The sequence below is a fragment of the Plecotus auritus genome, assembly GCF_963455305.1.
Source record: "Plecotus auritus genome assembly, chromosome: 9".
NCBI lineage: Eukaryota > Metazoa > Chordata > Mammalia > Chiroptera > Vespertilionidae > Plecotus > Plecotus auritus.
The window spans coordinates 6,010,538-6,026,935 of NC_137783.1; the positions used below are offsets into that span (position 1 = coordinate 6,010,538).

The 16,398-nt window shown below is 59.3% G+C and overlaps 2 protein-coding genes across 3 annotated transcripts in view; one reads left to right on the plus strand and one right to left on the minus strand.

The window, feature by feature from the left end:
• The window catches only part of INPP5A (inositol polyphosphate-5-phosphatase A), a 145,016-nt gene extending 134,938 nt beyond the window's left edge, over positions 1 to 10,078 (plus strand). Inside the window, exons 13-16 of one of the 2 annotated variants that reach the window (XM_080640009.1) lie at positions 6,887 to 6,998; positions 8,670 to 8,738; positions 9,604 to 9,690; positions 9,780 to 10,078. In XM_080640009.1, the coding sequence (XP_080496135.1) occupies positions 6,887 to 6,998; positions 8,670 to 8,738; positions 9,604 to 9,684 (262 nt within the window). In that variant the 3' untranslated portion in view covers positions 9,685 to 9,690; positions 9,780 to 10,078. The remainder of the gene's footprint in view (positions 1 to 6,886; positions 6,999 to 8,669; positions 8,739 to 9,603; positions 9,691 to 9,779) is intronic. The other variant, XM_080640008.1, reaches the window with a different exon arrangement.
• A 2,466-nt stretch (positions 10,079 to 12,544) lies between these two features.
• NKX6-2 (NK6 homeobox 2) lies at positions 12,545 to 13,966 on the minus strand. Its single transcript, XM_080640010.1, has 3 exons — positions 13,435 to 13,966; positions 13,185 to 13,357; positions 12,545 to 12,951 (listed from the first exon to the last, which is right to left on the minus strand). Exons 1-3 carry the CDS (start codon positions 13,838 to 13,840, stop codon positions 12,700 to 12,702), a joined length of 831 nt encoding a protein of 276 aa, XP_080496136.1. The 5' UTR covers positions 13,841 to 13,966; the 3' UTR covers positions 12,545 to 12,699.
• Positions 13,967 to 16,398: the final 2,432 nt, after the last annotated feature.

Sequence of the window (16,398 nt, forward strand, 5' to 3'; positions counted from 1 at the left end):
ACTAGTACAGCTCCCCGGCCGCCACGCGGGTGTGCAGAGCTGTTACGAGCAGAAGCACAGATAGCGGATAGCAGGGAAATGGCCAGGGTGGCATTTGTAGGGTTAGTATCTGCGCAGATGTATTCTCTGACTCTGCCGTGAAATATGTGATCTCAGGCATGGTGTGTGTGTGAGCGCGTGCACAGGAGTATGAGCTCATGTGTATATGGGTAGGTTTGTGCATGGATGCCCTGCATGTTGGGTGCATCTTGTGTCTATGGGATGTGTGCCCAAAGGACTGTGTATATGAGTGTACTCATGTGTGCACTGTACAGTTGCATGTGCATCTGTGCACACATGTAGGCATCACATAGGTTGTGTGTGCATGTATGTTTGTAGTATGTCTGTATAGCATAGGTACAGTGTGTATTCAGGATGTATGTGAGTGGGTTATGGATAATTGTGTGCATGTGTGTGCGGTCCATTGATTTGCTTATGTGTGTAGAGTGTCTACACATGCATGAATGTGTGTATGTGGGGCGGTGTGCATGGGTTTGAGTGTATGTACATTGTGTGGGTGTACATGTGTGTATGCAGAGTTGGTACTTACAAGATAGTTGTGTCTTTAAATGTGTAGGTATATGGGTACATGTATGAGTATGCACATATGTTGTATGGAACGTGGGGATGTGGGTTTTGTGTGCATGTGTAGCTGGGTATGTGTATACATGGGCCTGTGTATATGTATGTATATGGGGGTGTGTAAGATATGCACTGAATGAGTGTGGGTATGTGTGTGTGCATGAGGTATATCTGTGCATGTAGCTGTGTGTGTGTACATGGATATATATATGTGGGAGTATATACATATGTAAAATGTGTGTGAGTGCACATGCAGTTTGTATATGTGGTGTGAATCTGTGTATAGGTGTGTGCATGGGTGTGGATATGGATGGGTATGTTACCTAGATGTGTATGGTGCGTGAGTGTGTGTGGGTGTGCATATTGTGTAGGTGTGTATGTTGTATGAGTGCGAATAGGTCTGAGTCTGGGTGTGTGGGGGTGTATATGTTGTGTGGGTATGCATGGGTCTGAGTCTAGGTGTGTGTGGCTGTGTATGGGTCTGAGTCTGGGTGTGTATGGGGGGTTGTATGTTGTGTGGGTGTGGGTGGATGGGTATGGGTGTGTCTATTGTGCGGGTGTGCATGGGTCTGAGTAGGTGTGTATGGCTGTGTATGGGTCTGAATCTGGGTGTGTGTGGGGGTTTGTATGTTGTGTGGGTGTGGGTGGGCGGGTATGGGTGTGTATGTTGTATGGGTGTGCATGTGTCTAAGTCTGGGTGTGTGTGGCTGTGTATGTTGTGTGGGTGTGGGTACGTATATCACATGGGCGTGTATGTTATGTGGGTGTGGGTGGGTGGGTATGGGTGTGTATGTTGTGTGGGTGTGTATGGGTCTGAGTCTGGGTGGGTGTGGCTATATATGTTGTATGGGTATGGGTGTGGGTGGGTGGGTGCATTGCGTGGGTATGGGTATGTACTAGTATATCACATGGGTTTGTATGTTGTGTGGGTGTGGGTGAATGGGTATGGGTGTGTATATTGTGTGGGTGTGCATGGGTCTGAGTCTAGGTGTATGTGGTTTGTATATTGTGTGGGTGTGGGTACGTATATCACATGGGTGTGTACGTTGTGTGGGTGTGCATGGATCTGAATCTAGGTGTGTGTGACTATGTATGTTATATGGATGTGGGTATGTATATTACATGGGTGTGTATGTTGTGTGGGTATGCATGGGTCTGAGTCTGTGTGTATGTGTGGGTGTGGGTACCAGGTCACCCTGGGGAAACAGAGGCGGGAATTCCATCCCCCAATGCCAGGACCTAGTCAGGAAACCCCAGGGCCTGAGGCCAGTCTGCTGGGCATGCAGCTGCCCAGTGGCACCCAGAGACGACATCTCCCTGGGGCCTGTTATCCCCCAGGATGCCCAGGGTAGGGGGCACCCACCAGCCCCAGGGCCACTCCTGCCTGGGGGTCAGGGAGGTCACTCCTTGCGAAGAAGCACCCGTGTCTGAGGCTGTCTCATCACCCCGTGCCGCCTCGTGTGTCAGGGCGTGTTGGCTCCCCACGTGGCCAGGCTTCCAGCACTGCCTGGGAGGTGGGGAGGACGGTCCACCTTGGCTGTCACGGTGTCCTTGCGTGTTGGCTCCATCTCTTCAGAGCGCAGTCACAAGGACCTGTGGGTCTCTGCTTCTTCAACTGGAGCTTTTGTCTTCAGAACCTTTCGGTACCTTTTGCCCTTGTCATTCAAGGGGTGAACGCATTGCAACCTGGCGGAGCCATCTCGGTCCCTGTCCCGGTGGAGGTGAGCTCACCAAGGGCCGCCCGCAGAGCTGTGAGGGAGACATTGTCCCCGAGTGCGGGCACGTCGCTGCCGGAGGTGCAGAGGGTGGGAGCGCTTCTCCCCCCGAGCTCCCCGCGGCTGCAGGCACCGGTTAGTCGCACACCCATGAGAGTCCCCCAAGAATTTCATTAGCCATGGGTCTCATAACGAGAGTGGGGTTCTCTCCAGCAAAGCCATCTGTTACTGTTCTCCATGGACTAGAACGCCACTCCTAATGGATTATAACTTAATGCTGCCTGTCATCGTGCTAGAAACGGTGCTAATATTTCAGACATTTATAGAGCCTTCAGCACACGTTCTTCTCAGCTCCAGGCCCAGCCATGTGTATAGCACCTTCATTAGGGACAACTACAGGCGGCTGCATGGCGGTCAAGAGGCAAAGTTGCCGCAGGACCGGGCTAGACTCGCAGTAGCAGGAAGGTCACCGCAGAGGCCCAGAGCTGCCCCTTCTGTGCCTCCACCAGAGACACTGGCAGCCCCGCTACGAACAGGCCAAAGAAGGCCTCCGATGCCCCATGGGGTCCCACGGGGTCCCATGGGCTCCACAGGTAAAGAGCTCTGGGCTTAGAGTGGGCTGTGGGAGTCGGGATGTGGGCACCTGCTCTCTGAAACTGCTGCTTAGAGCTGGCGAAGGGACAGTAGCTGTTTGACATTAACGTTGGTGGAGAAAGCTTCCTGGCCCTGCAGAGGGGCAGGTCAGGTGGGGGTCACAACCGCTCCGCCGGGAGGCAGAGGCCTTGCACAGTGGGAACACGGGTTCACAGGGCAAGCCCAGGTTGAGCTTGTAAAAACAGCATAAACCGCAGCACACCCATCTGTCTGCATGCGGCTGTCTCCCTTCAACAGATACATTTGTTTTTAGGTTAAGAATTAGGAGGCTTTTTCGAACGTTCTGTGAACCGTGACTTAGTTTTGTGAGCCGTGACTTAAAGTTTGACCATCTATGGATTTGTATATATAACTGCGTAAGTAACATTGTAAAATCTGTGCAAGAAGGATGAGCTCGCTGCTGTTTGCCAGGCCTGGTGCTCAGGAGGGAGCAAGGACGCCCATCTGTCCAGCGGGTCCCTGAGCGCTGGTTGGACGCTGCCCATGCAGATGCTCAGGACCGAGCTCTGGGGGGTGATGGGCCAGAGAACCAGTGGTAGGAAAAGCAGGCGACCCCCGGTGCCCCGGTGCTGCTCTGCCGGGGAGGGCCCGCGCCCCGTGCCACCAGCTTCCCTCACCTCTGACTTGCCGCACTGGGTAGTTTCCACGTGGCCACATCATCCTTCAGTCTTCCTTTGAGTCTAGTTTGTTGCGTTTCTTTTCTAGGAATTTCAGTAACACCTGATGTTTTTGGAAACCATGTATCTGAGGCCCGGGTTGTGAACGTGGGAATAGCCTCTAGTGACACCTCCCTCACCATTTCTCTGTAACCACACCTCCTCTGTGCAGGGCTGTAATATGGGGACAGTAGCTTCCTTACCAGGAGATTTTGAGGGCCCTGTCCTCAGCTCCCTGAGGAGCACGGCAGCACCCCCTTTTCTGCCCCTGGTGGGGCTGGCTCAGGAAGGGCCCCCCTTCCTGCTGAGACTGGAGATTCCTGCAGATTCAGCCTGGCCAGCCAGCGGGACTTTGTGTTGTCGGCCTCGGGCCTTGGTGATGCCCCGGCCTGCCCAGCCTGCTCACATGGAGACCTGAGCCTTGTGGGTAGGGCTGGTCTCCCAGCAAAGGGGCCACTGCCCACATCCTGGGGTGCAGGGAGGGGGGAGGGCGAGGCCCCGAGGACAGGTGGGCGATTGTTAGCTTTATCACCCTGCCATTCATTATGGCGATTTCTCCTCCGCTGTCCGCGTCCCCACCCTGCATGGGGTTTGCTTTCAGATAAGTCTGAGTGCACAGCAAGCACCATATTAATCAATGTCAGCTCCCCAGGGAGCAGGCCCCGGCGCCCTGCTGCTAGGCCGGCCTAGGCAGCGCCTCTTCCACCACCCGCACCCCCGCGCCTGGCCAGGGAGAGGAAGGACGTGGCACCGCCAGGCTCCCCTCCTCTGGGCCACGCTGGCTTCCCCAGACCCATGCAGATGAGCAGCGCCCTCTTGGCTCCTGGCCTGGTCCTGGGAGTGGCTGGGGAGCCTCAGTCTTTGGGGGTGAGGGTCTGGCCATCACTCTGGGCTCTCAGGTCCCCACCCGGGAACAGAGAGGAGGCAGACCCAGCACACTCCCGCGGCCCCATGGTGTGCACGGAACCGTCGCTCACAGAGCTACTAAAAGTCGCCTTTGGTGGGCTGTTCACACCGGGCCCTGCTGGATTTGCACCGCACCTTGGTCCTGGGGTGCGTCAGCCTCAGGCCGGACCCGACCGACCGCAGGTGCTTTCCAGGAGGGGAGAGCGTTGTAGGGAGAGTGTCGCACTACAGCTGAGGAGAAACGGTGGTTCCCGGGCAGGTGGACGTCAGCCCTGTCTCTGTGGGGACTGCATCCCTGCGTGGCCCTGTGCAGCCTGGCTCCTTGGACTCCTGGGAGCGCGTCTGGCCACATACCTGCCCCTTGTCCGAAGCTCCAAACGGGGATGAGGCCAGGGAGCCACGTGACTGGACACCCCTCACGGCACCACAGGGCAGCGATGGGATGCTCTGGAGGCGGCAGGAAGCACCTGACCCACCACATCCGGCTCAGAGGCCACCAGAGCGCTGGCCGCAGGGAAGAAGCAGGCCCGGGGTGGCAGAGTCGGGGGCCATCAGGACGTCCCAGGGCCACAGACTCTCTCTGGGTAAACTTGTTCGCAGCCACTTCTTAGCAGACCCTCCCAACTCCCAACCTGGAAAGACCAGCTGGTGGTGGGCTCCAGGCCTGCAGGACCTCTGACCTCTCCCTGACCTTTGCCCCCAGTGGGGGGGGGTGCTTAGTGACTTAGCAGGTTGTCCCTTTGGAAAGGGGAAGGCCTGTGTGGGCCCCACTGCAGGCATCTGATTGGATGACATGCCCCAGGCATGGCAGGTCCCGGTCGGGTTAAACTGAGAAACCCTGAACAAGGCGCCTGTAGTGTGGAGACAGGCCGGCGCATGCTGCCGCTTGTCCTGAGAAGTTTGTGGGGCAGCTGTGCTGTGCTGTGGTGCTGGACGTGGGAACCATGCAGCCGTTTAACCACATTCGCTGCTGCGCTGGGGCTATGGTGAAGTAAAGCAGGGGTATCCAGCACGGGCTCAGGTCACAGATCTCTGGTGAGGGCCTGTGGGGCTGGAACAGTGAATTGGGCAGAAATACCAGGTACAGTGCGAACCCCAACCACCTGTTCAGTGCTTGAGGCACAGGGACGACACGGGGCTCAAGGCGCAGAGCGGAGGGACCGGGAGGTGGCCAGGTGCCCACGACAGGAGCAGCCCAGAGAGCCAATCACATTCGTCTCTTTTCCTGAAACAGGAAAATTTAATAGAGAACGAGGTGCCATTCACAGCAAACACCACAGAGTGTTGTGGAATTAACCTACACAAACACATTGGACTTTCACAGGAGAAATGTGCGTCCCTAGCGAAGACCGTGCAGGGTGCACCACAGTAAGGGCGTCCGCACTGAACAGCCAGGGCTTTCCCTCCACAAGGCCCAGGCGTTCAGTCCTTCGTTGTAACTGCACCACAGTCCCCACCAGTGTCCACGCGGGTGGGACTAGCAGTTTCACATGCACCGAGGAAGGCCCGTTGGGCAACGCAGCCCTGAGACAGACTGTCCCAGTGAGTTCCCGAAGCGGGAGGGAGCTGCCCACAGGTGGAGGGACGTGAGGGGCCTGGGCAGGCGGCTGCAGGACACTGAACAGGTAGCCAGTGTCTGAGGACAAAGCACTGTGCACAGCTGGTGGCCACAGGCCCAGCCTTGGGGCTGGTGGCACCCCCACTTGGTTCTCACCATGTTTGCGTCACTTGCTGGTCCGCTGGTTGGCTGTGGTGGCTCTATTCCTGAGGGAGCCCTAGGCCTCTCCCGGTGGCCAAGCGGTCAGTGAGGTGAGGCTTGTAAGGCCAGGGAGGGACAGTCTCCACCACAATGATGACCCCCAAGGCCAGGGCCTGGGCACCTGGACGCTACCTGAGATGAGAACTGAGGCGGGAGCAGGTTGTGGGGACGAGGGCATGTGGCCAGGCTGGGCCCCGGCTTCCACAGGGTCCTTCTGGGCCACAGTCCCACAGCAAAGTCACCTGCCAAGTCACTGGGGTGCAGGTGGGGGCTGGGCACGTCGCGTTACCAAGGCACGTGAGGTCCTGCCACCGTTTTTCCCCTGCATTTTACTGTACTTTAGACCATGTCCAAAAACAAAAGCAAAGTTAATAGATGATCTCATTTCTTTAAAGGAATTGTGAGTTTGAACTTCTGTTCCAGAAACTTCTGTATGGATATTCTTTCCCTGGATAACACTGGCCATCCCGAGGGCCTTCAGGAGAGAATCCGAACAGCCCCACATGGCACGCGGAGCAGAGGCCCGGGAGGGGCTGGAGCCGGCCGCTCTGACCTGCTGTGTCCTGTCTCTCCAGCTACCCGTACAGTGAGGACTGCAGCCAGGGCCGGCAGTACATGAACACCCGGTGCCCCGCCTGGTGCGACCGCGTCCTCATGTCCCCGTCGGCCAAGGAGCTGATTCTGAGGGTAAGTGGTGGGCAACCCCGACCGCGTCCTGCCTGGGCCCAGGTCTCCTCGGGGCCAGTGCTCGGGCCTGGGGGGTTGTGGGCAGAGCCCGGGTCTGGGCCCTGTGAAATCTGATACTGGCAAATTTCTCAGGTTTCCTGTGGCCTCTTGACTTCCCAGGGTTTTTCAATTCCCACATTTTAACACAAAAGGAATGTTTGCAAAAGAATCAATATCTGAATTGGTTTTGTCAACCCCATCAATATAATCAGAAAAAATTATAAGAATGGCCAGCATTCACGCAGCCCGTGTGATATAGGCAGTAGGAGAGGGCAGGGACACGGCGACCCACCACCACGCCCCTGGGCTGCACCAGCTGGTCCTGTCTGTGCTCCTGTGCCAGACCCTGGGCTTCACCCACTGGGCAACGGGCTGCAGGCAGGAGGGCAGAGTGCTCATGTGCTGCCCCAAGTTCCCCCCACAATAACTCACCACCTGCCCCACCCCACACGCCCCATGACCCCTGCTCAGCTGGACCCTGCAGTCCCCACTAAGAGGCCCTGCTTGCCTTTTTGGTGAGGGTTGGGCCTGGATGCTCCCCCCGGAGCCTGGAGCACCCTGGGGAGGAAGCCTGAACCAGAGGCTGGTGCTTACTCTGAGGGCTCACTCTGAGGGCGGGGCCAGGAGCCTTGGCAGTCCTCCCCCCGCCCCCCCCACCTGTAGGCAGGGCTCACAGCTGATGGGCAAGCTGAGCACAGGCTGCCGGCCAGAATAGGTCCCTTCTGGAATGAGACAGGTGTCACCTACCTGGAAAAACAGTGGGAAACTAGAAAAGTGCATTTTGCACTAAGACAGCTCGAGTGCTTACACCAACGAAGAGAAGGCTGGCAGGAGGCCATGCTTGTGTTCAGGGCTCAAGGCAGTTCAGTGGAAGGCCCTGTTCTAGACTATTTACATTCACATCTCCAGTTTTGGGGGACGAGATTGGATGCCCTGGGGGATGCTGGGCGGCGGGCATTACAGGCCACAGATGCGCCAAGCTGCTTCCTCGGCCTCATCCATCATGCCACGCTCGGTTTCCTCATCACCATGTCCCGTCTGACTCCCCGCCCAACAACGCTGAAGGTGGCGGGCGCAGCGGGGCTGCCTGGAGGCCGGTGATGGATGCTCAGCGAGGTGTGCCGCGCCCCGTCATTTGTTTATCTGTCTTAGGATTATGCAGTTGGAAACCTACAATTTTATGCTGCCTTTGTAAATTACCACGCCGCCTTTGATGAATGTCCCCACTTGCGGGGCAGCGTTGCGTTGGGGAGGGATGGGCGTGCTCACTTCCTGACAGGTGAGCAGGCAGCAAAGTAAACCTGGCCTTAAGCTTCCTGCTGCATTGAAGAGGATTCAGCTTTCACTGTAGAGTCCCAGGTGCTTCAGCTGTGGATGAAGTCCCGGCCCAGTCAGGGCTGACTGACTGCCAGGACCAAGCTCTTCACCCAAATAAGGTGTCTGCCAGGCACGGGAGGTGGCAGGCACGGCGGTTATGCTGTGAGGGTCCCACCGACTGCAGTGGGCGTGGGGTGCCGAGGTGCTACCATGGCTGCCAGAAGCTTCCGCCCTCCGCCGGCCACTCCCTCACGGGCCAGGGGACGGCTGGCCATGCCCGCCTCCCACACCGCACCCTCTGTTTGCTTTTCCCAGTCGGAGAGCGAGGAGAAGGTTGTCACCTACGACCACATCGGGCCCAACGTGTGCATGGGAGACCACAAGGTGATGCGACAGCCCCGGCCCGGGGGGGACCTGCGGGGCTGGACCTGGGGGCTGGCGGCTGCTTCTCTGCCTCCTGGGTCTGGCTGCACCGGACAGGCCGCGTTGTCTGTTTTCACTTAACTTTAATAAAATACCCGGTGGTAGGCAGCTTGGTGGGTAGATAAGAGGGCAGAAATGACCAGTCCCAATGGAGTAAAATACACAATTTAACTATTTGTAAACTATGTGTATATATATATATATATACTGTGTCTCCGTGGATTATTTCTTAGGCCATTTCTCAAGTGTGCATTTGAGGTGTTTTATTGTTCTTATGCCGAGCCAGTCTCAGCAGGCGGTGGCGAGTGTCACAGTCAGCTCTCCAGGGACTAACTTTGTACACGAGACTCCCTGCAGCTGAGCCCAGCATCCTCACCGAGGGTTGTGCTGGCCACAGGTGTGGCCCCTCCCTAGGTAGACTAGAGGCCTCCACGCTTTCCCGTTTTGAGACCACCGGGCAGCATCCTGAGACGCAGCCCCACACTGGTGCCCGAAGGGATGGACCCAGGCGAGGACAGGAACTCTGCCCCGCCCCCATTATTTGGGGCATAGTCAGCAGTCTTTAAATCAGTTTTTACCTTAGTTTTTATCTGGAAATAATACCTCTTTACAAAATACGAAGGCACTTTGCCTGAGCCCCTGGTCGTCCAGCCTGGCTTCATTTCCTATCAGCTGGGTTCCATGCACAACTGGTAACCGGCCTTGGCCCCAAGGTCACCAGCTCCTTGGTTCAGGCAGCCCAGAGCAGCGAGGGTGAGGGTGAGGGTGAGGGTGGGGTGCGGCGCGGGCTGCCTGGTTCTGACGCCCTCCTCTTCTCCCGCTGCAGCCCGTGTTCCTGGCCTTCCGCGTGGCGCCCGGGGCAGGTAAAGCTCACGCACACGTGCACAAGTGTTGTGTCGTGCAGTGACGTGTGGTAAATATGGCTCCTTCCCTTGAGTTCACCTTTTCTGAGCTTTTCCCCGGTGTGTCTGTCCCTTTAACAAACCACTGGTTCCACTGCAGGGAGGCGATGCCAGCGACACGAGAGGACCCTTCGCGAGCCCTGCCTGTAGCGTGAGGAGCAGATGGAAGTCGCGTCCATGGAAATCCACACTCAACAGCTGCATCGATTAACCTGCCCGAGCGCCACCCACTAGCCGGCCGGCCCACACTTCGCTTCAGCCTCCGGCCCTCCCGGGGGAGCCTCACATACCTCACTGTCTTGTCTGTTCATGTGACATTAAGTAGAAATATTGGGTTTTTTAATAAGTCACAGTCCTGTTGCCAAAACTCTAATAGACAGCAGAGATTCTGTATTTTAGACTTCACGGTTTTCAGTTTGTAATAATTGTCAGCGTGGGAACCCCACGGGTGTCAAATGTCCCCTCTGCCAGCTGGAGGCGTGCCCGGGCGGGAGCCGGCTCTGTGCTGACTCGGGCAGCGTGGCCACTGTGAGGACAGTGAGGGCCCTGGCTCCAGCCGACGGCGCCTCCTGTGTTGTTCCTTCCACTGCCATGTACATGGTGTCTGAATCACACTGCAGCTGCTTCCCAGTTTTATATATAAATATATATAAATATATACTTTTTAAAATAATTTATAAATCTTACCAAAACTTATGCTAAATATGCTTTCCAGTATGAATGCTCGAGAGTGTCATATCAGCGGGTCGAATTGGAGTCTAGGAGTTCAGTTATGTGAACGTCACACACATACCTGCAGAACAGGTGACGTGCCGGGCAGTGCATCGTGGGTGATCAGCGCCAGTACACCTGGCTACACTAGCAGCCGTCGCTCCTCTGCCTTCTCCTGTGTAATATTAGACCTGAATGTGAAGGTCATAGCCGGCTTGGTTGTACCTTTTAGAATTTTGTAAACCGTTTTGTCTGTCTTTTGTTACTGTTCTATGGTGCCAAGTATTATACATAAAACAATAATATCATGGGAGAAGTAAAAATAGCCTAGTTCGCTTCCAATAGAAACTGCTTTTAACATGGGCTGTACATAAAAACATTAAGAGGAACAGAACTGTAAACGTCCTGGGCTCAGCTGCCAACGCCCCACGCAGATCCGTGCTGCCCACACTCTCCCAGCACTGAGTTAGCGCCGAGCTGACGGAGCCTGCGGGGGAGAGGCCGTGCGTCTATCCGTCCGCTCTAGAACACTAAGAAGTCCTGGGCTGGAGGCCGCAGGCAGACGCTGTTTAGGTCAGTCACTACCAGTGCAAGTGAGGCGGGGTCCGCTTGCCGAATCTGTGTTCTTGACAATACGGGGGGTCTGGGTCAGGGCGGTCACTGTACTGTCCACTTCCAAGCGGTGATTCTGTTCAACGGGGTTTCAGCTGTTGGTCACTGTGGAGGCCTTTAGAAATGACCGCTCCGGTTCCTAAGCAATAAAATTGATCATGGTGAACGCAGTGCTGCCTGGCTTTGTCTTCCTCCTTCCCGGGCTTGTCCTCCGAAATGCTAAGTGACAGGACTGTGCCCTCCTCAGCCTGTTGCAGACCAAGCTCATTAGAAATCCTGGAATTTCATTCCATCATTTACCATCACACAAACTAAGCTGAGAATTAAGAGCGGAAAAGTAATCTTTTGGCTCTTTTACTGCGGTGGTAACTAATGGGATTCACCCCGCGGCATTTTTACATGAGATTATGTAAATGCACGGCATCCCTCAACCTGAAACTGGAAATTCCTTTGCTCTTAGCTTGAGCTGAGACAATAGTTCACTTGAAGAAATAAATTTTCATACTGCTTTCTTAAAAAGAAAGAAAAAACAGCCAGTGGTTCCTTAGAAATAAATGTCTGGTTTTTCAGATGGTACAGCCATGTGGCAAAAACAGAAAACACCCACAAAACAAAAAAAAACTTCAGCTATTTACATTCCTCTTTAGCATTTTCAAAACCTCCAAGAGAAGTCAGAGTTACATAATCACATTTAATTTTTAAAATTAGTACTCAATCCTTATGCCCATTAAGATGCAACATGCAGAGCCAGGGCCACGGTCTGTGGTAACCGAGAATCAGGGTGGTGGTACTGGGACCAGCCCTGGACCTGCCCTCAGAAGGCGGGCGAAACCGAAGGAGGAGGGAGTCCCGCCCCAGAGCCCAGTCCCGCTGATTCCCGGAGCAAGCAAGCGGGCGGCCGAGCTGCAGATCCCACTCCCTGGGCAGGAGATACCCGCCCTCACGGCTGATGGAACTGCGCTCCCCGACCTCCCCCAGGCCGCAGAGTAGTTTGAATTAAATAGCGCTTTCTACTGAGGAAAGATCTGTAATGGGAGTTGAAAGGCCATGATGCAGAGGAATCCAAAACCCCACTGATTTCACTCCACATGAGTGCCGGGGAATACTTGAAAATACTCAGCTACTGGGGCTAAGGCTGTTTTAATACACAATCCAGCAAATCCAGGAGTCATGGGCCGGGAGGGAGCAGGACGGGCCCCAAAATGTGTTTCAATCCGCCCCAAACCTCATCCCAGCTGGCAGGCCGCAGCCCCGGGGTGGAGATGCTGTACCTGCCGCCCCCGCGTCTCACCTGCAGGCGCCGCGCCCCGCTCGTCTGGCTCCTTGCAGCTCCTCCAGCGCCGCACCCAGCGGCTCCTTCCCGCCTAGGGTTCGCCGGGCCGCCTCCTGCGCGCGGGCCTTCGCTGTCCCCGGAGAAGCCCGAGCAGCCCTCAACCTCCGCTCTAGGGCGCGGGGACCTGGCTGGTTTTGCCCCGCGCGACCCAGGCGGCCGAGACAGGACGGGAAGAAACACGCGGTGCAGCCGGAGCCGCGGCTCCGACGGGCCGTGTTAAATAATTTATTGATGATACAAAGTGATTCCGCCGAGCCCGAGCCGGCAGCTTTATAACTTATTCTGTAAAAATATATATACAACTCCGGCTGGAGGCGGGGAGGGCCGGCTGCGCCCCACCCGGGCCCTCCGGCCTCGCGAGACCTCACAAGGCGTCCCCCGCACCGCCACACGGGCTGACCAGCGCTAAGTTCGAGGGTTTGTGCTTCTTGAGCAGCCGCGTGATCTTCTCGTCGTCCGAGTTGGGGTCCAGGGGCCGGTTGTACTCGTCGTCGTCCTCCACGTCTGAGCCGCCCACCTTCAGCTTCTCGGCATCCGAGTCCTGCTTCTTCTTGGCCGACGCCATCTCCGCCGCGTGCCGCTTGCGCCACTTGGTTCGGCGGTTCTGGAACCACACCTGGGGATGCAGGGGGACATCAGGCTGCGCCTCCCGAAATGCCCGACCCGCGGCCCGCGGCCAGCACCTTGGCCCCCGCACCCCTGCAGCAGGGCAGCTGCGCCTCAAGGGCTGGGCCGAGGCGGGCGGGCGGGCGGGCGGCCGCGGGGGGGGGGGCCGTTCGCAGGATGCGGGCTGGAGGGGCTGCCTGGTACAGCGGGACCGGCGAGAGGCCGCCCCGGCCGCCGCCTCACCTTGACTTGGCTCTCCGTCATGCCCAAGGAGTAGGCGAGGCGCGCGCGCTCCGGGCCCGCCAGGTACTTGGTCTGCTCGAAGGTCTTCTCCAGCGCGAAGATCTGCTGGCCCGAGAAGGTCGGCCGCGAGTGCTTCTTCTTGCCGTCCTTGTCCAGGATCCCGCCGGCCTGGGCTGCACACGAGAGCGGATGAGCGCGGCCGCCGCCCCCAGCCCCGCGCCCCCAGCCCACTCCTGAGCGCGCCACTCACCCGGGCCGGCCAGGCGCGGGTCCCTCCAGGGAGAGCCCTGAACCACGCCGGGCCAGAAGATGGGCGGGCGTCCGGGCAGCTCCGCCAGCGGCTTGGGGTAGCCGCGCGCCACGGCGGCCGCGGGCCCGAAGTAGACGCCGGCCGACGAGGCGAGCCCGTTGAGACGGGGCAGGCCGCCCAGGAGGCCGCCGCCGGCCGCGCCCACGGGCCGCCCCAGGATGTCGCTGATGCCGTGCGGGGTGCCTAGCGGCAGCTGCGCGCCTAACCCGCCCAGCGCGGGTGCCTTGAAGCCGGCCGGGCCCTGCAGCGCGTAAGGGAACAGCGACGTCTTCATCTCGGCCATGTTGTGCAGCGCAGCCAGCGGCGCGCTGCTCAGCACGAACGCGCCCGGGCGGTTAGCGTCCATGGGCACCGCCGCCGCCGGCCCGGGCGCCCATCCGGCCCGGAAAGTTTGCGCGCGGCCCGGGCGGGCGCCGCTGCACGGAATTGCGGGGCGCTGGGCGCGGATGGGCGCCGACGGCCCCGGAGGGCGGGCGCGGGGCTCGGGCCGGGCGGCGGCGGACGGCGGGCAGTGGGCGCGGGCGGTGGCTCCGGGGCCGGTCGGAGCGGTGCCGCGCGGACCGGACGCGCTGATAACCGCGGGGCCCCCCGGTGCGGCGCGCGCGCTGATTGGCTGCGGGCGCCCGCGGCCCGGCCATTGGCCAGCGCCCCTCCCGCCGCGCGCCCCCGCCGGCCGCGCACTCCATGAAGGGCCCATTAGCGAGGCAGGTGCCTTCCGGGCTGTAAATTTGCCCGATTTATCTCCCCCGGGACGAAATAAATCCCGTTGGATGGGAGTTTAGTTAGGCAAAGGTTTTAATGGGAAATCAGGAAAAAATACGAGAGCATATTTTATCGCCCGAAAGAATGCAGATTTGAGGATCCACTACGCAGCTCCGTCGTGCTCCCCATTCAACGAAGCGCCCCACGCGGGAGGGCGCTGTCGGGGGGAGGCGGCCAGCGCCCCGCCCCGCGGATCCCTGGCCGCCCGCTCTCAGGTTGGAGCAGGACCGCAAACATTTCCCGGAACTCAGAGGTGCAAACCCGCGGCGGAGGGAACGAGCTCAGAGTCCGGGGGGCCCAGGACTTGGCCCTCGCGAATCTGCTCTACTTTTACTGACAAACCGCTGGCGTGGTGACGAGGCCTGTCCTGGGGCCACACGCGTGACCGCTGACTCACGCACGCGGCCGGGCGGTTCCCTGTCCCTCCCAGCCCGAAGGACGGTCCTCTGCAGGTTGGAACACGGGGACGGCCTTGGCCAGCTGGTCGGGCGTCTTGGATAGGGTATAAGCCGCAGCTTCACTGGGGAGGCAACCTGAGCCCCGGGCTTGCGACCGACCGAGCCCAGCAGCCTTCCCTCGTGAGCGCAGCCCCAGCCCGGGAATGGGGACCCTGCCAGGCTCTGGGCCCTGAAGCCCAGGGAGCGGGGCCGCGTCCATGGCCTCCACACGGGTTCGCGTCCCAAGTGCAGCGGGCCAACGTGCGGCCTTTAGACGGGCAGGTGGGGCCCATGGTGTCCTCTGGGTACAAAAGCCCCCATCCCCAGGAACCGATGTGGGCTCCAATAAGATTGCGGTGGAGCCGAGCGCGGGCCGAGAGAGGCGCCGAGTGAATGCGGGGCGGTGGTGCCTTTGTCCTTTTTGGTGGCGTTACACGTTAATAAGTGGCAGACGTGACTATCGTTCGCTGCTCATGTGGAGCCGTGGCACAAACGCGCGAAAACGGACAGCCGTTTAGGGGGTCGGTGCGCCGGGCCAGCCTCTCGGGCCTCGCGCGGTGCGGTCCGTCCTCAACGACTTTGCCGTTTCGCCCCGGCCCCCAGGGTTTCCGTGGCAGGAACGAAGGCCACCCTCCCGGCTCTGTGCAGTGGCCCAGCGTCCGCTCGCACCGCGGCCCTCGGGGGTCCATTTTCGTTTTGTGCAGTTAGTGGCGGAGCTCGAGTCCCTACGCCAGATGGCGGCTTGGAAAGCCGCTGCCGCGCGCTGCTGGGCGTGGGATGATCTACCACCTCGTGTGCGCGCCCCAGGCTGCCCCGGCTTCGCGTGCGGTGCAGCCCCACGCATGGGAGTCTCTCTCCCAGCTTCCTCCTCCGAGGCCGCTCTCGGGGATCCGGGCGTGGCTGTCCCGCGAGCCAGGGCCCCGATACCCAGATCGATGTTCTTGGGATTCCCGCAGCTAGGAGTCCGCCATGCCCTGAGACCCGCCCCGGCCTCGCCCGCGCCCCACTTTCTTGGAGGAACCTACAGCCTGTGTGCGCTCCCAGAGCCGGCACAGGGAGCCCCCCTCCCCCGCGCAGGGTTTGGGCTGCTCTGGGCTCCCTGGAGGCGGCGGCGGCCAGCAGCGAGGCTCCATTGAGCTCGGGAGCTGCGGGTTCGGAGGCGGGGCCAGAGGAGGCGGGCCGAGGGGGGGAGGGGGGCAGCAGACCCCTCCTCTGCGTTTCGGAGCCCACCCAGGGCCGCAGCGTCCTAAGGTTCTTAGGGGCAGGCCAGGAGGGGCGCGCCGGGGCGGCACGACGGAGGCTGTTACCCTCCGGAAGGGTCCCCGCAACTCTGGCTCAAGGCAGGAGGGACGCCTAACCCTGAGCGCTGCGCTTTGGCTCCTTAAGCACCCGGCGGACGGCGCGGGGGGCGGGGGGTCCCAACCCTGTTTCAGCTGAGGAAAGAGACCCCGACGCGCTGCCTGCGCTCCCACCACCCCAGGCCCGTCTACTAGCCAGGCCCTCCTTGGCTGACTTGGGGTCGCGAGTGGGACTGTCATCTCCACCGGCCGAAGCCTGCACGGCTCTCCAGGGAACCTAGGCCAAGGGTGCGGTTTTGCAGGAACCGGGTAAGTTGGGGGCGCCAGGAGTGCGGGGTGAGGGCGGCCTCTTTTCCACGCTCTTCTGGTCCTAGGCCTCTCGATGCGCTTCCCCGGCCCCAGTCCTG